This window comes from Scyliorhinus canicula, chromosome 1 (assembly GCF_902713615.1).
Source record: "Scyliorhinus canicula chromosome 1, sScyCan1.1, whole genome shotgun sequence".
Classification (NCBI taxonomy): Eukaryota; Metazoa; Chordata; class Chondrichthyes; order Carcharhiniformes; family Scyliorhinidae; genus Scyliorhinus; species Scyliorhinus canicula.
In genome coordinates, this window is record NC_052146.1 from 224,243,450 (window position 1) to 224,266,402 (window position 22,953).

At 53.7% G+C, this 22,953-nt stretch overlaps 1 protein-coding gene across 2 annotated transcripts in view; it reads right to left on the reverse strand.

Annotated features, from left to right (window-relative positions):
* The window catches only part of tiam2a (TIAM Rac1 associated GEF 2a), a 461,217-nt gene that overhangs the window by 124,104 nt on the left and 314,160 nt on the right, over positions 1 to 22,953 (reverse strand). For both annotated transcript variants that reach the window (XM_038808441.1, XM_038808437.1), the window contains one exon: positions 1,877 to 1,977. In XM_038808441.1, coding sequence (XP_038664369.1) covers positions 1,877 to 1,977 — 101 coding nt within the window. The remainder of the gene's footprint in view (positions 1 to 1,876; positions 1,978 to 22,953) is intronic.

Sequence of the window (22,953 nt, forward strand, 5' to 3'; positions counted from 1 at the left end):
CTGGGTCACTTGTTAATGCCCCGTATTCCTGTGGCAATGGAAGATCAGACGCTGATACTGCAGGTGAGGATGGGTGGTGACCTGGCCCAGCTCGACTGCGTAGCCCAGAAGTTGTGCCGAGATACTTTTATGGACAACCGGTGATGTTTTATGTTTAGTGGCCATCTTGCTGCTCCCATTATTGGTGCTATGCTGGTTGCTGGTGTTCCTTGGTTTTCTTTTGTACTTTGTTTAGTCCATGTTAGTCCGGGGGGGGGGGGGGGGGGGGGTCTGCGTGCTTGTCTGCTGCGACCCCTCTCGCTTCTACGGCCTGGACTGACAAATTACCAGTGCTGGAGATGGGGTGGGATGTTCGCGCTCCTCCTCCCACTGTGCCCGTGTTGGCAAGACCTTTTCCTGTAATCTGTGCTGCTCACTCTCACGCACGCTAACTGGCACACATGCGCAGTCATTCCCGCCTATACTCTTTGTGCATGCACACTCTCGCCGATGTGCATGGACTGATGTTAAACACACACATGCTTTCCTGTACATGCATTGGGCGCCTTGCCACCAATATAGGTTTGCCGTTGCTGGGGGGGGCGGGGAGGGAGAGCATGTACCTACTTGGCAGCTGACAGTTTTGTATCCATTTTGTTCTTTGTCTCGAATTTGTGTTTGCTGTGCAGTAGTGTCTTCGTTATGTTCCTGCCTGTTTCCTGTTTTCTTTCGGTGCACATTACCGGTGCTGGTGAGGGGTGGGGCATTCGCTCTTTCTTCCTGTTGGATGTCCTTTTCCAGTGGATCGAGTCGCTTCTTAGCATCCTCCTGCTGATGTTGGTTTTTGTCCTTGGTGTATGGCTGATGTCTTTGTTGTCTTCCTGCCTGTTTTGTGTTTTCCTTCGGTGATTGCTCTATGTTTGATTTGATTTATAATGTGTCGGACTGAACTGTGCCCCTCTTGGGAGAGGTGGAGTGATTTTATCTCTCTCCTCCACCATGCTCAGTGTTGGGGGTGATCTTTTCCGCTGGGTTGGGTTGGCTGGCCTTTCAGCTGATGTAGGTTTAGGGGGGCGGGGGGGGGGGGGGGGGGGTTCTGGGTGCCAAGTGATTCTGTCCTCACTATATTGTCGTCTTTATTTTGATACTGTCAATAAACAAAATTATTTGACGGTTGTGTTTGCTGCTTGCTCCTGCTGGTGGCTGCAGATGACTGGAGGCTGCTGTTGCTGTTTCCTTCCTTTCCTGGAGCTGGAAAGAAGGACAATTTTTGATAAGATACCTGGGTCCCAGAACACCGGGCTCAGGGGGACGCATGAGTCCAGAAGGCAATGCGGTTTGAGGCAACAAGACGCTGCAGGATCTGGTGCGCAACATTCATCCAAATAGGCCATCTGATGACAATGTTGATGAAATGCTTTTGCAGACTGCTGATGCTTTTGTTGCTGGTGTGGTGAGTGCTGCATGTAAAGGGAGCCTTTAAAAACAGCTCCCTCTTGTTAGCGGCGAGACACTGAGGCGCGAGTCTGGCGAATCAGACGGCAGACAGCCAGTAATGGTGAGAAGCTCATGGGGGCTCATTTCCGGCACCGAGTGCCATTAAACAGGGGCTCGATCTAGCCAACGTGGCGGTCTGGAAACACCCTGACAATTGCGCCCAAAATGACACTTAGAAAATTTTCGATTAAATCACTTCCAATTTCACAAGCAATTTTTCTGCCTCGAAACATACTGTACATTTTGGAACCGCCCTTCTAATAACTTGATTCAAAGATATCTCGAACCTATCAAAATAATATTGCAGCCGACGAAAAACATCCTAATCCACTGCAGAGTTTAGTTGAGAATGTAACTCACATGGTGGCAAACAAAGCAATCATTGAATTTCATCACTTACCTTTAAAAATGATTCAGTATTTTCAGTCTGATGCAATGATTCCACACAGTCTGTAGTGACACTTCTAGTTAGAGCTGGCACATCTGGTACGCTAGTGAAATCTGAAATATACAGAAGTTGAAACATATTTTATGCAAAACAGACAGCACACTCTGTTTAGTACTATTAGTAATTCGATCCAAAATTACAGTACCCACTGAATTTCACTTCAAAAGCAAAATACTAAACCAAGTCAGACTTAGAGGCAGACCTTTAAGAAGTATAACTTTAAAGTTAGATGATTCTGATATACCAAGAAATCAAACTATTTCATATGACAGGGCTAAAAGTGTTCACAAAAAAAGGGACACTTCAACACAAGCGATATTCATTTACTCAGATGAAAGGAAAGAAATGCCTTAACCATTCAATAAAGCAGTGGCCATACACTTACCTGGCTGTGAAGGACACCAACAAAACTCCAGTGAAAGCCCTGGGTAATAATTAACCAAACCCTGATATAACAGTAAACAATAGAATTCTGCACCAGGCAAGAAGTGCCCAAACATATGTAAGTTGCCCTTGGCTTTTTTAAAAAAAAGGTAGGCTCCCATAAACTGCTCATAATCTCCTTCAAGACTGCTGCATCAATGTTTCCAGACATTAAACTGCATTGTGGAGAACTACTCGACAACGTCTACCTTTGTATCCAATTCAAGAACTTATTTCTCTGTATCTTTTGATGCTCATCGAAGTCATGAGATGATGTCTGATCCTTAGCGGCCAACTCCTAAATCTGACAAAAATTTAGATACATCTTACAGCTTGATGCAAATGCTTCACGTGCAGTGCCAGCAGATGTCAGGGCTCTGAGTTGGCTAAACAGCAAGAATATGGGGGATGCGTCATGTAAGCTTCACTCCCATTTGTGGCAAATTAGATATTTTAGTCCATGGGTATAACAATTACGAGTAATCAGAAGCTGAAAAATGTTTATGTTGCAGGAGGAAAGCAATCCTATTGCAGTAATAAAATATTGAAAGAAGAATTCAAAAGCTCTGTGTAAGCTTTCATTGAGAAATCACTGCAAGCAGCATGTGAAACAACACAATCAGCCACACTGCTGCCGTTAATTCAGTTCACTATTTGTAGTTATCGTGGTATATAGACAGCCACAAATAGTGCTCAGAAAGAATTACAAAAATATAAAAAGAATGGGGTAATTTTACATTACTCCTCTAGTACTGCTGTACGTGAACTGTCGAGACAGAGGGAAGGATAAAATTTACTGTTTACAGTGATATGATGAAATAAAGTATTTGGCCTTGCTGGCAGCCTCTTCACTCAAGTTGCAGTATAGAACAGCTCCAGCCAGTTATTATGTCTGCACTTAACTCAATACAAATGTTCCACTGTCTTGTTCAGTTACTTCTGTGTAAATGTACTTGAGGGAAGAATCAAGCCGTACATTTCAAATATAATGTGTTGCTTGATTCAGCTTTATATATATGACTGGCAGCTACTTTCGATTTAGATTATTAGTTATTTAAATCATTTCAAGACCCAGCAACTGCTCGAGGGAAATTTAAATATGCTGACAGTTAAATCATTTGTAAACATTAGACAATTAACAAAGTGGCATTAGGTTCATTTTACTGGACAAGTGCTGTGTCATATTCTAAAGATGTGAAAGTCAAACCAAGCCTAAAGTACCATACTCGCAAAACTAGTGCTTTCACCTAAAGCCTGTTGACAACATTCTTTCTTATGAGCTAATTAGCATTATGAGTAAACTGCTGCTTGGCCAACAACAGATTGTATACATGGCCTCTTTAAAAGTTGTAAAACATCCCACGGTTCTTCTCAAAAGCATTAAACGAGGAGAAACCTATTCGCGTAAGGATATATTAGGATGGGTGGCCAAAACCTTGGTCAAAGAAGTAGATTTTAAGGAGCATCTTAAAGGAGGAGAGGGACAAAAAGAGGCAGACAGAGTTAGGGAAGGAATTTCAGAACTGGGAGCCTAAGCAACTAAAGGCATGGCTACCAATGGTGGAAAATTAAGGACATGCATGAAAATTAGTACATGTTCGACAACAGATTTGAAAGGTTTCAGTGGAGGTTAAAGATGGAGAGGTTTTCTTTCTATAAATTTAAAGAATCCAATTTATTTATTTTCCAATTAAGGGGCAATTTAGCGTGGCCAATCCACCTACCCTGCGCGTCTTTTGGGTTGTGAGGGTGAGGCCCACGCAGACATGGGGAGAATGTGCAAACTCCACACGGGCAGTGACCCAGGGCTGGAATCAAACCCGGGTCTCGGCACCGTGAGGCAGCAGCGCTAACCACTGTGCCACCTTGCTGCCTCTTCGGATAGGGAGTTAGTGAAAATTTAAAATATTATACTCTAAAATATTGCTGAACCGTGTTGTGGAGTGACAGCACAGATCCATCGTGCATCAGGTAATGATGCTGAGGTGAATCAGTTGCTATTCAACACTGCACTGTATTAATAACATTTAGAATAATGTGACAAGAGAATATGTCCAGCTTTGTAATAATGTTGTGGAAGCACGTAACAGATCCAACAGCATCTGCAAAAGGCAAGTTTTATCTGAAACATTATACTATTTCCAGTTTTTAAACTATTCAGCCTCATTATCCCACGCACATTATTAAGAGAATGTTTCACATGTATTTTATTAGTTAACCAACCACAAACAATGATCAGGTATTGAATAAATAGAAGACTATTACAAGTTTTTAAATAGACTGCAACTGATGGATAGCATTCAAATATAACCCATCAATTGGAATAAATTAATTATAGGATAAAAACAGAATGGTCAAGATCTCGTATTGCAGCTGAAGGTAAAAGCAGGCATAATTTTACATTAAAGTCACTCATTCAATTCATTGTGCACCATCCAAACCCAGCATTCGTCAGCCAGGAACCCCTCAACAAAACCAGATCAGCTCCGCACCAGTGAGCAGGAATTACATAATCTCCCCATCTCCCCAGGTGCCAACACCCCCCCCCCCCCCCCCCCCCACCCCAAACAGCACAACAATCATCCCAGTACAGACAAAATGGTAATCTACCAAACTGGAAAGACTTGAATTCACAGAAATCACAAAGAACAACCCCCCCCCCCCCCATAGCTGGCTTGTTGCTCTGCACGGCTCCTTTAAGACTGACGTGTGACTGCAAACATACATCTTAAAAGAGCAGCGTTCACAGGCATCTTGTTTGTACCCTGCGCAAAATGTTCTTAATGCGTATCTGTGTGGAGGGACCTCTGATGAGAGAGAGGGGGCACAATCAGAAAACAAGAGTTTGGCACAATGTCACAGTGTCTCTTAATGCTGAGCAATATTGTAAATACAGCACCTCCCACTCATTGTACTGAAAATGCCAGATCCAGTCTTAGAACTTTGTATGTTTAGTGGGTGCTGAATCATCGGAAACTAAAGAATAGCAGCTCACAGTCAGCAAAGATGAATTAATCAGTCTATGAATCAAGGTTAGAAATTGGGCAGAAAATTTGAACAGCCCCACAGGAGAAAAAAATCAGATCAAAACACCGTCCAAACCTAATCCCATCACCTCAAACACATTCCCACGAATTGGAACAAGGAGACAAGAAAAAGCAGCAGTGGACCGAATGGTCTGCTCAGTCCATTCATGGCTGATCTTGTGCTATAATGTCACTTTCCTGCCTGCTCTCCATTTCCCTCGATTTTTCGAGAGATTAAAAATCTGACTCTCCCAATCTTAAACGTATACAACAATAGGAGAGTCCACCCTCGATTGTAGAGAATTCCAACGTTTCACAGCCCTTTCACTGAAGTTATTTCTCCTCATCCCCTCATCCCGAGACTCTGCCCATGATTAGATTTCTTGACCAGCAGAAACAATCGTTTAGTGTCTACCTTATCAAGCTACTTCAGAGTCTTCTATGTTTCCACGAGATCGCCACACATTCTTTGGACATAAAACGAATGAAAATCCAATTTATTCAGCCTCTCATCATAAGACAACCCCCACACCCTAGGGACCAATTTAGCGAACCTTCGCTGTACTACCTCCAATGTAAGTATATATTTTCTTAAATATGGAGGCTGAAACTGCACACAGTGCATGGAATTTAACAGAAAGATTTATAGGCGCGATACTCCGACCTCGTTCCACTCTCGTGAATGGCGGGAGAGGCCGAAAACGAGAAACACACCAGGCGCCAAACAGTTTGCAATGCAACCGGCCCGCTCCCCTAGGCAAAATTGGGATCTCGCCATAAATGGGCCAAGGGTTCGGAGGTCAGCCAGTATTGCGGAAGGAAGTGACAGAGGCATCATACTAGTTGCGCACAATGGTGTTTATTGTGTCTAACAAATCCCCGCTCTCCTGATCTCCCCCTCCCCCCAGCCCCTCCCCCCGTGCCCTCAGTGATCCTTGATGTGCCTCACCTTCCTAGCTGCATCACTATGTCTAGGTGTGTCCCCAGGATGGATATCTGGGGCGAAATTCTCCGACCCCCAGCAGGGTCGGAGAATCGCCTGGGGCCGCCTAAAATCCCACCCCCGCCGTGGCAGAGATTCTCCGCCACCCGGGAAGTGGCGGTGGTGGGAATCTCGGCACTCCGATCGGAGAGACCCCTGCAGTGATTCTCCGGCCCAGATGGGCCGAAGTCCCGCCGCTGGGAGGCCTCTCCCGCCGCCGAGGTTTGAGCCACCTCTGGAACGGCGGGATCAGCGACGCGAGCGGGCCCCGGGGTCCTGGGGGGGGGGGGGGGGGGGGGGGGGGGCGATCGAACCCCAGGGGTGCCCCCACGGTGGCCTGGCCCGCGATCGGGGCCCCCCGCTCAGACTCCGGGCCAGTGCCCTGGGTGCACTATTTTCCGCCGCGGCCGCCACCATGGCGGAAGCGGAAGAGAAACCCACATCGCGCATGCGCCGGCAGTGACGTCAGCGGCCAGCTGCCGGCGCATGCGCCGACTGGCGAAAGCCTTTCGGGCAGCCCTGCTGCCGGGGGCGCCGGTTTTTTGCGCCAGTCTTCTGGTGCCAACCGCTCCGGCGCGGGGCTGGGAATTCTCCCCGGGGAGGCCCGACCCCTGAGTGGTTGGCGCCACTCCCATACTCCGGGACCCTCCGTCACGCCGGGTAGGGGAGAATCCCGCCCCTGATTTGGAGTCAGCCAGCTTCTTACCTCGGCCAGTGGTCTTCGATGCCCCTGGCGGGTGTCCTCTGGGCTCAGGGACTGGAGGGCCCTGGCTCACCTGTCGGCGGCACATGCACAGCCCTGCCGTCCTGTTCCGGGTGCTGGCTGAGAGACGCGGCCTCTTCAGAGGGGTGGAACCCGAGAGAGCTGGTGGCCACCATCGCCACTCCAGGGGATGGGTTGTGTATGTGCGTGTGTTTGAGAAAGAGAGAGAGAGAGGGTGTGTGTCTGTGAGTGAGAGCGAGGGTGTGTATGAGAGGGTGTGTGTGTGTGAGAGCAAGAGTGTGTAAGTGAGAGAGAAAGGACGTGTGTGTGAGTGAGAGCGAGAGAGGGCGTGTGGGTGAGTGAGAGCGAGAGAGGGCGTGTGAGCGAGAGCGAGAGAGTGTGTGAGTGAGTGAGAGTGAGAGTGGGCGTGTGTGTGAGTGAGAGCGAGCGTGTGAGTGAGTGAGAGAGCGAGAGAGAGCGTGTGAGTGAGTGAGAGCGAGAGAGGGCGTGTGTGTGAGTGAGAGCGAGCGTGTGAGTGAGTGAGAGTGAGAGAGGGCGCGTGTGTGAGTGAGAGCGAGCGTGTGAGTGAGTGAGAGAGCGAGAGAGAGCGTGTGAGTGAGTGAGAGTGAGAGTGGGCGTGTGTGTGAGTGAGAGCGAGCGTGTGAGTGAGTGAGAGCGAGAGAGGGCGTGTGAGTGAGTGAGAGTGAGAGAGGGAGTGTGAGTGACTGAGAGTGGGCGTGTGTGTGAGTGAGAGTGAGAGAGGGCGTGTGGGTGAGTGAGAGCGAGAGTGGGCGTGTGTGTGAGTGAGAGCGAGCGTGTGAGTGAGTGAGAGAGCGAGAGAGAGCGTGTGAGTGAGTGAGAGCGAGAGAGGGCGTGTGTGTGAGTGAGAGCGAGCGTGTGAGTGAGTGAGAGTGAGAGAGGGCGCGTGTGTGAGTGAGAGCGAGCGTGTGAGTGAGTGAGAGAGCGAGAGAGAGCGTGTGAGTGAGTGAGAGTGAGAGTGGGCGTGTGTGTGAGTGAGAGCGAGCGTGTGAGTGAGTGAGAGCGAGAGAGGGCGTGTGAGTGAGTGAGAGTGAGAGAGGGAGTGTGAGTGACTGAGAGTGGGCGTGTGTGTGAGTGAGAGTGAGAGAGGGCGTGTGGGTGAGTGAGAGCGAGAGAGGGCGTGTGGGTGAGTGAGAGCAAGAGAGGGCGTGTGTGTGAGTGAGAGCGAGAGAGGGAGTGTGAGTGAGTGAGAGCGAGAGAGGGAGTGTGAGTGAGTGAGAGCGAGAGAGGGAGTGTGAGTGAGTGAGAGCGAGAGAGGGAGTGTGAGTGAGTGAGTGAGAGAGGGAGTGTGAGTGAGTGAGAGCGAGAGAGGGAGTGTGAGTGAGTGAGAGCGAGAGAGGGAGTGTGAGTGAGTGAGAGCAAGAGAGGGAGTGTGAGTGAGTGAGAGAGGGCGTGTGAGTGCGTGAGAGCGAGAGAGGGCGTGTGTGTGAGTGAGAGTGAGAGGGGGAGTGTGAGTGAGAGTGAGAGAGGGCGTGGGAGTGAGTGAGAGCGAGAGAGAGTGTGTGTGTGTGTGTGAGTGAGAGAGAACGTGTGAGTGAGTGAGAGCGAGAGAGAGCGTGTGTGTGTGTGTGTGTGAGTGAGAGAGAGAGTGTGAGTGAGTGAGAGCGAGAGAGGGCGTGTGAGTGGGTGAGAGCGAGAGAGTGTGTGAGTGAGTGAGAGTGAGAGTGGGCGTGTGTGTGAGTGAGAGCGAGCGTGTGAGTGAGTGAGAGAGCGAGAGAGAGAGCGTGTGAGTGAGTGAGAGCGAGAGAGGGCGTGTGTGTGAGTGAGAGCGAGCGTGTGAGTGAGTGAGTGAGAGTGAGAGTGGGCGTGTGTGTGAGTGAGAGCGAGCGTGTGAGTGAGTGAGAGCGAGAGAGGGCGTGTGAGTGAGTGAGAGTGAGAGAGGGAGTGTGAGTGACTGAGAGTGGGCGTGTGTGTGAGTGAGAGTGAGAGAGGGCGTGTGGGTGAGTGAGACTGAGAGAGAGCGTGTGAGTGGGTGAGAGCGAGAGAGAGCGTGTGAGTGAGTGAGAGCGAGAGAGAGCGTGGGAGTGAGTGAGAGCGAGAGAGAGCGTGTGTGTGTGTGTGAGTGAGAGAGAGCGTGTGAGTGAGTGAGAGCGAGAGAGAGCGTGTGAGTGAGTGAGAGCGAGAGAGGGAGTGTGTGTGAGTGTGAGCGAGAGAGGGCGTGTGTGAGTGAGAGCGAGAGAGGGCGTGTGTGTGTGTGTGAGTGAGAGAGCGTGTGAGTGAGTGAGAGCGAGAGAGAGCGTGTGTGTGAGTGAGAGTGAGAGAGGGAGTGTGAGTGACTGAGAGTGGGCGTGTGTGTGAGTGAGAGTGAGAGAGGGCGTGTGTGTGTGTGAGTGAGAGAGGGCATGTGAGTGAGTGAGGGCGCGAGAGAGGGCGTGTGAGTGGGTGAGAGCGAGAGAGAGCGTGTGTGTGAGTGAGAGAGGGCGTGTGAGTGGGTGAGAGCGAGAGAGAGCGTGTGTGTGAGTGAGAGCGAGAGAGGGAGTGTGAGTGGGTGAGAGCGAGAGAGAGCGTGTGTGTGAGTGAGAGCGAGAGAGGGCGTGTGAGTGGGTGAGAGCGAGAGAGAGCGTGTGTGTGAGTGAGAGTGAGAGAGGGAGTGTGAGTGAGTGAGAGCGAGAGAGGGAGTGTGAGTGAGTGAGAGCGAGAGAGGGCGTGTGAGTGAGTGAGAGCGAGAGAGGGAGTGTGAGTGAGTGAGAGAGGGCGTGTGAGTGCGTGAGAGGGCGTGTGAGTGCGTGAGAGCGAGAGAGGGCGTGTGTGTGAGTGAGAGTGAGAGAGCGTGTGAGTGAGTGAGAGTGAGAGAGGGCGTGTGTGTGAGTGAGAGTGAGAGAGAGCGTGTGAGTGAGTGAGAGTGAGAGAGGGCGTGTGTGTGTGTGTGAGTGAGAGAGAGCGTGTGAGTGAGTGAGAGTGAGAGAGAGCGTGTGTGTGTGTGAGTGAGAGAGAGCGTGTGAGTGAGTGAGAGCGAGAGACAGCGTGTGAGTGGGTGAGAGCGAGAGAGGGCGTGTGAGTGGGTGAGAGCGAGAGAGGGCGTGTGGGTGAGTGAGAGCGAGAGAGGGCGTGTGAGTGGGGTGATGAGCGATAGAGGGGCGTGTGTGTGTGAGTGAGAGCGAGAGAGGGCGTGTGAGTGGGTGAGAGCGAGAAAGGGCGTGTGTGTGAGTGAGAGCGAGAGAGGGAGTGTGTGTGAGTGAGAGCGAGAGAGGGAGTGTGTGTGAGTGAGAGCGAGAGAGGGCGTGTGAGTGAGTGAGAGTGAGAGAGGGCGTGTGTGTGACTGAGAGCGAGAGAGGGAGTGTGAGTGAGTGAGAGCGAGAGAGGGCGTGTGAGTGAGTGAGAGCGAGAGAGGGCGTGTGAGTGGGTGAGAGCGAGAGAGGGCGTGTGAGTGGGTGAGAGCGAGAGAGGGCGTGTGTGTGAGTGAGAGCGAGAGAGGGCGTGTGTGTGAGTGAGAGCGAGAGAGTGCGTGTGAGTGGGTGAGGGCGAGAGAGGGCGTGTGAGTGGGTGAGGGCGAGAGAGGGCGTGTGTGTGAGTGAGTGCGAGAGAGGGAGTTTGAGTGAGTGAGAGCGAGAGAGGGAGTGTGTGTGAGTGAGAGCGAGAGAGGGCGTGTGAGTGAGTGTGAGCGAGAGAGGGAGTGTGAGTGAGTGAGAGCGAGAGAGGGCGTGTGTGTGAGTGTGAGCGAGAGAGGGAGTGTGAGTGAGTGAGAGCGAGAGAGGGCGTGTGTGAGAGTGAGGGCGCGAGAGGCCGTGTGAGTGAGTGAGAGCGAGAGAGAGCGTGTGTGTGAGTGAGGGCGCGAGAGGGCGTGTGAGTGAGAGCGAGAGAAGGCGTGTGTGTGAGTGAGGGCGTGTGTGTGAGTGAGAGCGAGAGGGCGTGTGTGTGAGTGAGAGCGAGAGAGGGCGTGTGAGTGAGAGTGAGAGCGAGAGAGGGAGTGTGTGTGAGTGAGAGCGAGAGAGGGAGTGTGAGTGAGAGTGAGAGCGAGAGCGAGAGAGGGCCTGTGTGTGAGTGAGTGAGAGCGAGAGAGAGCGTGTGAGTGAGTGAGAGAGGGCGTGTGTGTGAGTGAGTGAGAGCAAGAGAGGGCGTGTGTGTGAGTGAGAGCGAGAGAGGGCGTGTGAGTGAGTGAGGGCGCGAGAGGCCGTGTGAGTGGGTGAGAGCGAGAGAGGGCGTGTGAGTGAGTGAGAGAGGGCGTGTGAGTGGGTGAGAGCGAGAGAGGGCGTGTGTGTGAGTGAGAGCGAGAGAGGGCGTGTGTGTGAGTGAGAGCGAGAGAGAGCGTGTGAGTGAGTGAGAGCGAGAGAGAGCGTGTGAGTGAGTGAGAGCGAGAGAGAGCGTGTGAGTGAGTGAGAGCGAGAGAGGGCGTGTGAGTGAGTGAGAGCGAGAGAGAGCGTGTGAGTGAGTGAGAGCGAGAGAGGGCGTGTGAGTGAGTGAGAGCGAGAGAGAGCGTGTGTGTGAGTGAGAGCGAGCGTGTGAGTGAGTGAGAGCGAGAGAGAGCGTGTGGGTGAGTGAGAGCGAGAGAGAGCGTGTGAGTGAGTGAGAGCGAGAGAGAGCGTGTGTGTGAGTGAGAGCGAGAGAGGGCGGGTGTGTGAGTGAGGGCGCGAGAGGCCATGTCAGTGGGTGAGAGCGAGAGAGGGAGTGTGAGTGGGTGAGAGCGAGAGAGGGCGTTTGTGTGAGTGAGTGAGAGAGGGCGTGTGAGTGAGTGAGAGCGAGAGAGGGAGTGTGAGTGGGTGAGAGCGAGAGAGAGCGTGTGTGTGAGTGAGAGCGAGAGAGGGAGTGTGAGTGAGTGAGAGCGAGAGAGGGAGTGTGAGTGAGTGAGAGCGAGAGAGGGAGTGTGAGTGAGTGAGAGCGAGAGAGGGAGTGTGAGTGAGTGAGAGCAAGAGAGGGAGTGTGAGTGAGTGAGAGAGAGCGTGTGAGTGCGTGAGAGCGAGAGAGGGCGTGTGAGTGCGTGAGAGCGAGAGAGGGCGTGTGTGTGAGTGAGAGTGAGAGAGAGCGTGTGAGTGAGTGAGAGTGAGAGAGGGCGTGTGTGTGTGTGTGAGTGAGAGAGAGCGTGTGAGTGAGTGAGAGTGAGAGAGAGCGTGTGTGTGTGTGAGTGAGAGAGAGCGTGTGAGTGAGTGAGAGCGAGAGACAGCGTGTGAGTGGGTGAGAGCGAGAGAGGGCGTGTGGGTGAGTGAGAGCGAGAGAGGGCGTGTGAGTGGGTGAGAGCGAGAGAGGGCGTGTGTGTGAGTGAGAGCGAGAGAGGGCGTGTGAGTGGGTGAGAGCGAGAAAGGGCGTGTGTGTGAGTGAGAGCGAGAGAGGGAGTGTGTGTGAGTGAGAGCGAGAGAGGGAGTGTGAGTGGGTGAGAGCGAGAGAGGGCGTGTGTGTGAGTGAGTGAGAGAGGGCGTGTGAGTGAGTGAGAGCGAGAGAGGGCGTGTGAGTGAGTGAGAGCGAGAGAGGGCGTGTGTGTGAGTGAGTGAGAGAGGGCGTGTGAGTGAGTGAGAGCGAGAGAGGGCGTGTGAGTGGGTGAGAGCGAGAGAGGACATGTGTGTGAGTGAGGGCGTGTGGGTGAGTGAGGGCGCGAGAGGCCGTGTGAGTGGGTGAGAGCGAGAGAGGGCGTGTGAGTGGGTGAGAGCGAGAGAGCGCGTGAGTGGGTGAGAGTGAGAGAGGGCGTGTGAGTGGGTGAGAGCGAGAGAGGGCGTGTGAGTGGGTGAGAGTGAGAGAGGGCGTGTGAGTGGGTGAGAGCGAGAGAGGGCGTGTGAGTGGGTGAGAGCGAGAGAGGGCGTGTGAGTGGGTGAGAGTGAGAGAGGGCGTGTGAGTGGGTGAGAGCGAGAGAGGGCGTGTGAGTGGGTGAGAGCGAGAGAGGGCGTGTGAGTGGGTTAGAGCGAGAGAGGGCGTGTGAGTGAGTGAGAGCGAGAGAGAGCGTGTGAGTGGGTGAGAGCGAGAGAGGGCGTGTGAGTGGGTGAGAGCGAGAGAGGGCGTGTGAGTGAGTGAGAGCGAGAGAGAGCGTGTGAGTGGGTGAGAGCGAGAGAGGGCGTGTGTGTGAGTGAGAGCGAGAGAGGGCGTGTGAGTGAGAGTGAGAGAGGGCGTGTGTGTGAGTGAGAGCGAGAGAGGGAGTGTGAGTGAGTGAGAGCGAGAGAGGGCGTGTGAGTGAGTGAGAGCGAGAGAGGGCGTGTGAGTGGGTGAGAGTGAGAGAGGGCGTGTGAGTGGGTGAGGGCGAGAGAGGGCGTGTGTGTGTGAGAGCGAGAGAGGGAGTTTGAGTGAGTGAGAGCGAGAGAGGGCGTGTGTGTGAGTGTGAGCGAGAGAGGGAGTGTGAGTGAGTGAAAGCGAGAGAGGGCGTGTGTGTGAGTGTGAGCGAGAGAGGGAGTGTGAGTGAGTGAGAGCGAGAGAGGGCGTGTGTGAGAGTGAGAGCGAGAGAGGGAGTTTGAGTGAGTGAGAGCGAGAGAGGCCGTGTGAGTGGGTGAGAGCGAGAGAGGGCGTGTGAGTGGGTGAGGGCGAGAGAGGGCGTGTGTGTGAGTGAGAGCGAGAGAGGGAGTTTGAGTGAGTGAGAGCGAGAGAGGGAGTGTGTGTGAGTGAGAGCGAGAGAGGGCGTGTGAGTGAGTGTGAGCGAGAGAGGGAGTGTGAGTGAGTGAGAGCGAGAGAGGGCGTGTGTGTGAGTGTGAGCGAGAGAGGGAGTGTGAGTGAGTGAGAGCGAGAGAGGGCGTGTGTGAGAGTGAGGGCGCGAGAGGCCGTGTGAGTGAGTGAGAGCGAGAGAGAGCGTGTGTGTGAGTGAGGGCGCGAGAGGGCGTGTGAGTGAGAGCGAGAGAAGGCGTGTGTGTGAGTGAGGGCGTGAGAGGGCGTGTGTGTGAGTGAGAGCGAGAGGGCGTGTGTGTGAGTGAGAGCGAGAGAGGGCGTGTGAGTGAGAGTGAGAGCGAGAGAGGGAGTGTGTGTGAGTGAGAGCAAGAGAGGGAGTGTGAGTGAGAGTGAGAGCGAGAGAGGGCCTGTGTGTGAGTGAGTGAGAGCGAGAGAGAGCGTGTGAGTGAGTGAGAGAGGGCGTGTGTGTGAGTGAGTGAGAGCGAGAGAGGGCGTGTGTGTGAGTGAGAGCGAGAGAGGGCGTGTGAGTGAGTGAGGGCGCGAGAGGCCGTGTGAGTGGGTGAGAGCGAGAGAGGGCGTGTGAGTGAGTGAGAGAGGGCGTGTGAGTGGGTGAGAGCGAGAGAGGGCGTGTGTGTGAGTGAGAGCGAGAGAGGGCGTGTGTGTGAGTGAGAGCGAGAGAGAGCGTGTGAGTGAGTGAGAGCGAGAGAGAGCGTGTGAGTGAGTGAGAGCGAGAGAGAGCGTGTGAGTGAGTGAGAGCGAGAGAGGGCGTGTGAGTGAGTGAGAGTGAGAGAGAGCGTGTGAGTGAGTGAGAGCGAGAGAGGGCGTGTGAGTGAGTGAGAGCGAGAGAGAGCGTGTGTGTGAGTGAGAGCGAGCGTGTGAGTGAGTGAGAGCGAGAGAGAGCGTGTGGGTGAGTGAGAGCGAGAGAGAGCGTGTGAGTGAGTGAGAGCGAGAGAGAGCGTGTGTGTGAGTGAGAGCGAGAGAGGGCGGGTGTGTGAGTGAGGGCGTGTGTGTGAGTGAGGGCGCGAGAGGCCATGTCAGTGGGTGAGAGCGAGAGAGGGAGTGTGAGTGGGTGAGAGCGAGAGAGGGCGTGTGTGTGAGTGAGTGAGAGAGGGCGTGTGAGTGAGTGAGAGCGAGAGAGGGCGTGTGAGTGGGTGAGAGCGAGAGAGGGCATGTGAGTGAGTGAGAGCGAGAGAGGGCGTGTGTGTGAGTGAGTGAGAGAGGGCGTGTGAGTGAGTGAGAGCGAGAGAGGGCGTGTGAGTGGGTGAGAGCGAGAGAGGACATGTGTGTGAGTGAGGGCGTGTGTGTGAGTGAGGGCGCGAGAGGCCGTGTGAGTGGGTGAGAGCGAGAGAGGGCGTGTGAGTGGGTGAGAGCGAGAGAGCGCGTGTGAGTGGGTGAGAGTGAGAGAGGGCGTGTGAGTGGGTGAGAGCGAGAGAAGGCGTGTGAGTGGGTGAGAGTGAGAGAGGGCGTGTGAGTGGGTGAGAGCGAGAGAGGGCGTGTGAGTGGGTGAGAGCGAGAGAGGGCGTGTGAGTGGGTGAGAGCGAGAGAGGGCGTGTGAGTGAGTGAGAGCGAGAGAGAGCGTGTGAGTGGGTGAGAGCGAGAGAGGGCGTGTGAGTGGGTGAGAGCGAGAGAGGGCGTGTGAGTGAGTGAGAGCGAGAGAGAGCGTGTGAGTGGGTGAGAGCGAGAGAGGGCGTGTGTGTGAGTGAGAGCGAGAGAGGCCGTGTGAGTGAGTGAGAGTGAGAGAGGGCGTGTGTGTGAGTGAGGGCGCGAGAGGCCGTGTGAGTGAGTGAGAGCGAGAGAGGACGTGTGTGTGAGTGAGAGTGAGAGAGGGCGTGTGAGTGGGTGAGAGCGAGAGAGGGCGTATGAGTGGGTGAGAGTGAGAGAGGGCGTGTGAGTGAGTTAGAGCGAGAGAGGGCGTGTGAGTGAGAGAAGGCGTGTGAGTGAGTGAGAGCGAGAGAGGGCGTGTGTGTGAGTGAGGGCGCGAGAGGCGTGTGTGTGTGTGAGTGTGAGAGAGGGCGTGTGTGTGAGTGAGAGTGAGAGAGGGCTGTCCGGACGGAGGTGTGTGATTGGGGGAGGACACCTCTGTAGAGGGACTTCCAGTGGGCACCTCCACCATCGGACGGCAACGAGGCATGACATGTAGTGTCTGGACGGCGGTTGAGGGAAAGGAGGTGTAAGGTGTGCAGCAATAGGCGGAACAGGAAACTGCTCCGTGCATTTCCTCGCTAAGCAGTGTGAAAAGGCGCGGAGGGTATTTCTGCGAGGTGGCTAGGATTGTGGGGCACCGACGCCCGAGAGAGGTTTCGGGGCTGTGGTAGTATGACTAGGGGTATTACGGTACCTGGGAGTGTGAGCTGCCATTGGTGCAGGGGACTCGCTGCCCATTGGCCCAGGTATGTCATGTGCCTCTCAACCGATTGGCTGAGAGGTAGGTAGCTCCGCCTATGAGGCGGGGTATAAGAACCCGTGTTTTCCGGCAGTCTGCCATTCTTCTGTATGTCTGCTGCCGGGTCCACTTCTTGTGTATTAAAGGCTATCGTTCCGGACTTTATCTACGTTTCGTGTCCATTGATTGTGCATCAGGGGCCTGGGGCCAATGTGGAATTCCGTCCCAGCAGGGGTCCACTCAGACAGGATGCCACCTCACACCTGCATCGCCGTGAGACTGAGAGTGCCCTTGGGGCCAAGCATGGCCATTTTGAGGCATTGGATCACATCAGTCTCGAGCCGGATGGTCACTGCTGCGTGCTCCGCAAGCTCATAGGATGCCATCCAGCCTACTCCTCCGCACCGGTTCCTGTGACCTCCTGGGAATACTAACATCCCCATTAAATGAGGCGGGGCTTCCCCCTTAACAAGGGGAGTCTCTCCATTTATAAACTCCGCCCTGAGTGCAGTTCGGGAAGAAGGCCTTTCGGGGAGTGAAGCGACTGCTATATTGTGTTGTTTTTGCATCCATCTACGCCTTCCCTTGTGGTCACTCCGTCAGTTTCAACAAGAGAAAGTAAGTGTGGGAAAGAGGGAGGGGCAAGTGTGTGGGGGGAAGGGAGGGGCAAGTGTGTGTGGGAAAGAGGGAGGGGCTAGTGTGTGGGGCGAAGGGAGGGGCAAGTGTGTGTGGGGGGAAGGGAGGGGCAAGTGTGTGTGGGGGAAGGGAGGGGCAAGTGTGTGTGGGGGGGAAGGGAGGGGCAAGTGTGTGTGGGGGGAAGGGAGGGGCAAGTATGTGTGGGGGAAGGGAGGGGCAAGTGTGTGTGGGGGAAGGGAGGGGCAAGTGTGTGTGGGGGAAGGGAGGGGCAAGTGTGTGTGGGGGAAGGGAGGGGCAAGTGTGTGTGGGGGAAGGGAGGGGCAAGTGTGTGTGGGGGGAAGGGAGGGGCAAGTGTGTGTGGGGGAAGGGAGGGGCAAGTGAGTGTGGGGGAAGGGAGGGGCAAGTGTGTGTGGGGGAAGGGAGGGGCAAGTGTGTGTGGGGGAAGGGAGGGGCAAGTGTGTGTGGGGGAAGGGAGGTGCAAGTGAGTGGGGGAAGGGAGGGGCAAGTGAGTGGGGGAAGGGAGGGGCAAGTGTGTGTGGGGGAAGGGAGGGGCAAGTGTGTGTGGGGAAAGGGAGGGGCAAGTGTGTGTGGGGGGAAGGGAGGTGCAAGTGAGTGTGGGGGAAGGGAGGGGCAAGTGTGTGTGGGGAAAGGGAGGGCCAAGTGTGGGTAAAAAAGGGGAGGCGAGTGTGGGAAAGAGTGGGGAAGCGAGTGTGGGAAAGAGAAAGAGGAGTGAGTGTGAGGGAAAGAGAGAGAGAGGTGAGTGTGTGAGGGAAAGAGAGAGAGGGGTGAGTGTGTGTGGGAAATAAAGGGGGAACGAATGTGGGAAATAGTGGGGGGGTCGAGTGTGGGAAAGATAGAGGGCGCAAGTGTGGGAAAGGAACAGGGGGGAAAGGAACAGGGGTGAGTGTGGGGGGAGGGGTGAGTGTGGGGGGGAGGGGGTGAGTGTGGGGGGAGGGGTGAGTGTGGGGGGAGGGGTGAGTGTGGGGGGAGGGGTGAGTGTGGGGGGAGGGGTGAGTGTGGGGGGAGGGGTGAGTGTGGGGGGAGGTGAGTGTGGGGGGGGGGGGTGAGTGTGGGGGGGGGGGGGTGAGTGTGGGGGGGGGGGTGAGTGTGGGGGAGGTGAGTATGGGGGGGGGGTGAGTGTGGGGGGGGGTGAGTGTGGGGGGGAGGGGGGGGGAGAGAGGGGTGACTGTTTGGGAGAGAGAGGAGCTCTCTACCTCCTTCAAGCCACTCCATAAAATATACATCTTTCCCAAGTTTGTCATTTGTAATTTGATGTCAAATTTTGTTTGATGTTCCTGTGAAATGCCTTAAGATACATACCTACATCAAAGGTACTATATAAATGCAAGTTGGGGGCAGCACGGTGGCGCAGTAGTTAGCACTGCTGCCTCACAGCACCAAGGACCCAGGTTGGATCTCGGCCCCAGGTCACTGTCTGTGTGAATTTAAACATTCCCCCTGAGTCTGCATAGGTCTCATCCCCACAACCCAAAAAGATGTGCAGGATTGGCGAATTGGTCACGCTAAATTGCCCCTTAATCGGAAAAAAAAGAATTGGATACTCTATATAAATGCAAGTTGTTGTTGTGGGAAATTTCATTCATCTCTACTTTTTTGGCACTGGTCTGGTCAGAAAATGGATGTATTACAACTGAGTAACCAACCCTTCAGAGACACAGTTTGATTTTTTAAAAACCAGATAATATTTATTCCTGAGCTTTGCAAATGAAGGTTGTGGAAGTAGAGACAATCAATGATTTCAAAAAGAAATTGGTTGGTCACTTGGGGGAATAAAATTTCAGGGCTACAAGCAGAGGAATGGGGCTGACTGGATTGTTTTTACAGATCAAAGGCATGTGCTCGATGGGCCCCACTCGGCACCACTCCTTCCCTAGTGACTCTTTCCGTACAAGATTGAATGGTGTAGCCTGTGTCAGTAGTCTATGAAAACAGTGAACTCGATGTGCCAACAGTCTTCCATCACTCCATCTTGATCTATCGTACTACCGTGTCCTAGTATAGAACTACAAAATCTGTTGTCGCAATTCCTTAGTGAAGGCCTCCTTTCAGATAGAAGAGGCAGCATCCAATTGGTCATACCACACTGCAAAAAAGTGTGTCAGAATGAGTAGCACAAGAAGAGAAAATTCTTTAGCAGCAAACCATTGAATAAAGGGACAACAGTTTATCCCCAAATTGGGATGATGAAGACTTTGAGGCGGTTGCTGAGTCAGATTCCTGACTTGGGCTCGCACCGGTTGATCATGGGGGAGATTTTAATACGGTTATTAAACCAAGCTTGGGCCAGTCGAGCCCGAGATCAGTGAAGGTGTCGGCAATGGCAAAGGAGCTGAAGAGGTTCATGGAGGACATTGGTTGGCACCCGTGGAATTCTAGGAGGCCGAGGGCGAAGGAATTTTCATACTTCTCCCATGTGCACCGGGTGTACTCCCAGATTGACTTTTTGTGTTGGATATGGCGTTTCTGGCGGAGGTGGTTGACTCGGAGTATTTGGCGATCGTGGTCTCTGGCCACACTCCACACTGGGTGGATTTACGAGTGGACCAGGCTGAGGCCCAGCTCCTGCAGTGGAGGTTGGATGTTGGGCTGTTGGTGGATGAGGAGTTGTACGAGTGGGTCAGAGCTGGCATTTGGGAGTACATGAAGCTAAATGATATGGGGGAGGTCATGGCCACCGCGCTGTGCGAGGCCCTCAAGGCAGTGGTTTGGGGGGAGTTTATGTAGGGAGAAGAGCAGAGATGGCAAGCCTGTTAGATGAGATCTTGAGGGTGGATAAACGATATTCAGAAACCTTGGGAGCAGGGCTGTTGAAGGAGAGGCAGAGACTCCAGATGGAGTTCAGATTAGTGTCCACAGGGAAGGTGGTGGTGCAGCTATGGAAGGCCAGAGGGGTAGTATATGAGTACAGTGAGAAGGCGAGTAGAATGTTGGCCCACCAGCTGAGGAAGCAAGAGGTGGTGAGGGAGATTGGCAGGGTAAAGGACGATATTGGTAGGGTGTGTTGGATCTGGAGGGGGTGAATGGCGTGTTTGAGACGTTTTATTGGAGTTTTGGGTGAATGGAAGGGGGGGGGGGGGTGGAATGTGGCAGTTCCTGGATGGGCTGGAGTTCCCCAAGGTCAAGGAGGAGTTGGTGTAGGGATTTGAGGGCCCAATCAGGCTGAGGGAGGTGATGGAGTGAATGGGGGCTTTGCAGGCAGGGAAAGCCCCAGGTCCAGACGGGTTTCCAGTGGAGTTTAATGAAAAGTTTGGAGGGAACCTGGGGCCACTGCTGGTAAGGGCGAATAATGAGGCAAGTGAGAGGGGGAACTCCTCCCTACATTGTCGCAGGCTTCCATCTCCCTGATATTGTAAAAGAACTGGAGCAGTGTGGATCATACCGCACGATGTCATTATTGAACATAGGTGCCAAGTTGTTGGTGAAGGTGCTGGCTTCACGAATCGAGGACTGCATCACAGGGGTGATAGGCGAGGAGCAAACGGCGAACGGGACACAGTTGTCGGCGAATGTGACGAGGCTGCTCAATGTAATTATGATGCCTTCGGAGGGACAGGAAGTGGACAGGGTGGTGGCGATGGATATGGAGAAGGTGTTTGACTGGGTGGAGTGGGAATATTTGTGGGAGATGCTGGGGCGGTTTGGGTTCATGCAGGGGTTTGTCGACTGGGCCCGGTTGCTATACAAGGCACCATCTCAAGTGTGCGGACGAACCGTGCGAGTTGGGATATTTTGGGTTGTATTGGGAGATGAGCCAGGGGTGTCCGCTTTCCCCGTTGCTTTTTGCTTTGGCGATAGAGCCGCTGGCAATGGTGCTTAGGGCATCGTGGGAATTGGAGAGGGATTGTACGGGGGAGGGGGGGGGGGGGGGGGGGGGGGGTGGCGCCGAGCATAGGTTCTCGCTGTATGCAGACAACCTGCCGCTGTACATTTCAGACCCATTGGGCAGTATCGGGGGCATTATGGGGATTCTGGAGGAATTTGCCCGGTTCTCAGAGTACAAGTTGAATATGGGAAAGTGCGGGTTGTTCCCGATTGAGACTATAGAGAGCAGAGGAAATTAGAGGAGCTGCCGTTCAAGGTAGTGAGGGTGAGGTTTAGATACTTGGGCATCCAGGTGATGCAGAGCTGGGCACAACTGCAAAGGCTGAACTTGACTCGGTTGGTGGAGCAGATGAAAGGGGACTTTAAGAGGTGGGATGTGCTGCCATTTTAGCTGGTGGGACGGGTGCAGACAGTAAAAATTATGGTGCTGTGAAGGTTCCTGCTCGTGTTTCAGAACCTTCCAATCTTTATCCCCCAGACGTTCTTCAAACAGGTCAATGCACAGGGGTTGGATTCTCCGCCCCGCCACACCATATTTCAGGTTCACCCCGCCGACGGGATGCTCCACTACGCCGGCTGGTCAATGGGGTTTCCCATTGTAGGGCAGCCCCACGCCGTCAGGAAACCCCGGGTTATTCCGCCGGTGGAGAATCCAGCCCCTGATCTCTGGGTTTGTGTGCATGAGAGAGGCCCCTGGGTTTTTCTGGAGTGGGAGCGAGGAGGACAGAGCTGGCGCTGCTGAACATAATCAACTGTTACTGGGCGGTGAACATCGCCATGATCAGGAAATGGGTAGCGGGGGAGGGATCGGATAGAGGCGGCTTCGTGTAGGGGAACGAGTCTAAGGGCGTTGTTGTCAGCACCTCTGCTGCTCTCGCCGGCTAGGTATTCCATGAGCTCAGTGGTGGTGTCGGCCTTAAGGATGTGAGGCAGTGGAGGCAGCATTTGGGTTTGGAGGGTGCCTCGGTATGTGCACTGGTCTGTTACATCCATAGGTTTGCGCCGAAGGGGCTGGATGTGAGGTTTGGGAGTGGCGACAGACAAGGGTTGAGCGATTTGGCGATTTGTTTACAGGGGGCAGATTTGCGAAGCTGGAGAACTTGGAGGAGGAATACGAGATGCCCAGGGGGAACGGTTTTAGGTACCTGCAGGTCTGGGATTTTGTGAAGAAAGAAGTACCATCCTCCCTGGGCTGCCCCCTTGGGTTGCAGGATAAAGTACTGATGGAGGAGGAGATAGGGGAGGGGAAGGCGCCCAAAGTCCACAACGAGTTGATGGGCTGGGAGGGGGGCCCTGGTTGGGGCCATGAAGCATAAGTGGGAGGAGGAGGTGGGAGGGGAGGTGGAGACCGGGAAATAGGCTGAGGCTCTGCAGAGGATGAACGTGTCCTTGTCGTGTGTGAGGTTAAGCCTCATTCAGTTTAATGTAATTCATAGAGCACATATGACGATAACACGGATGACGAGGTTTTTTGCGGGGGTAGAAGACAGGTGCGCGGGGTGGTCCACAAATCACGGCCACATGTTTTGGACCTGGCAGGAGTTCGCGGACGTAATGTCCAAGTTGCTGGGGGTGAAGGTGGCCCCGAGTCTAGAGGTGGCGATATTTGGGGTGTAAGAAGACCTGGGAGTCCAGGGGGTGAGAGAGGCCGATGTTTTGGCCTTTTCCTCCCTGATAGCTCGGAGAGGGATCTGGCCCGGGTGGCGGGACTCAGACCCGCTGCTCTGTGGGTGAGTGACCTGGTGGAATTCCTGAGGCTGGAGAAGGTCAAGTTCATCCTGAAGGGGTTGGATATTGGGTTCACTCGGAGGTGGAAGCTGTTTATTGATTTCTTTATGGAGGATTGAGGGGTCAGTCTAGGGGAAGAGACGATGTAAGGGAGTCAAAATGGGGAAGGCAGGATGGGAGAAGAGGGCGATATTGGGGGAGCAGGGTGGGGAGTGGGTGTGGATTGTTTATAATATTCTTTGGTTGTTCTTCTGCTTTTGTTTGTTTATGTGAAAATGCCTTGAATAAAATACTTTAAAAAGTTACAGGATTAATTCCTGCATGATGCCAGCAATATACACCATACTGTTCCCACTGCAAGCTTCTCTTTGCAACAGAGAAGCAGAGGAACAAGTGGCAGAAGCTATTTATCAAAATATTGTACAGACCAGGGGCTGGTTTACCTCAATTGGCTAAACCACTGGTTTGTGATGCAGAGCGAGGCCAACAGCGCGCGTTCAATTCCTGTACTGGCTGAGGTTATTCATGAAGGCTCTGCCTTTTCAACCTTGCCCCTCGTCTGAGGTGTGGCAATCCTCAGGTTAAATCATCGCCAGTCAGCTCTCCCCCTCAAAGGGGAAAGCAGCCTATTGTCATCTGGGACTATATAGCGACTTTACAGACAACAACCAAGAGGACCGTTGGCAGACAAACTTTGATCACTAAGCTGTTATTTACATTCTAAGCTGAGCCCAGAATCACCCGCTGTCT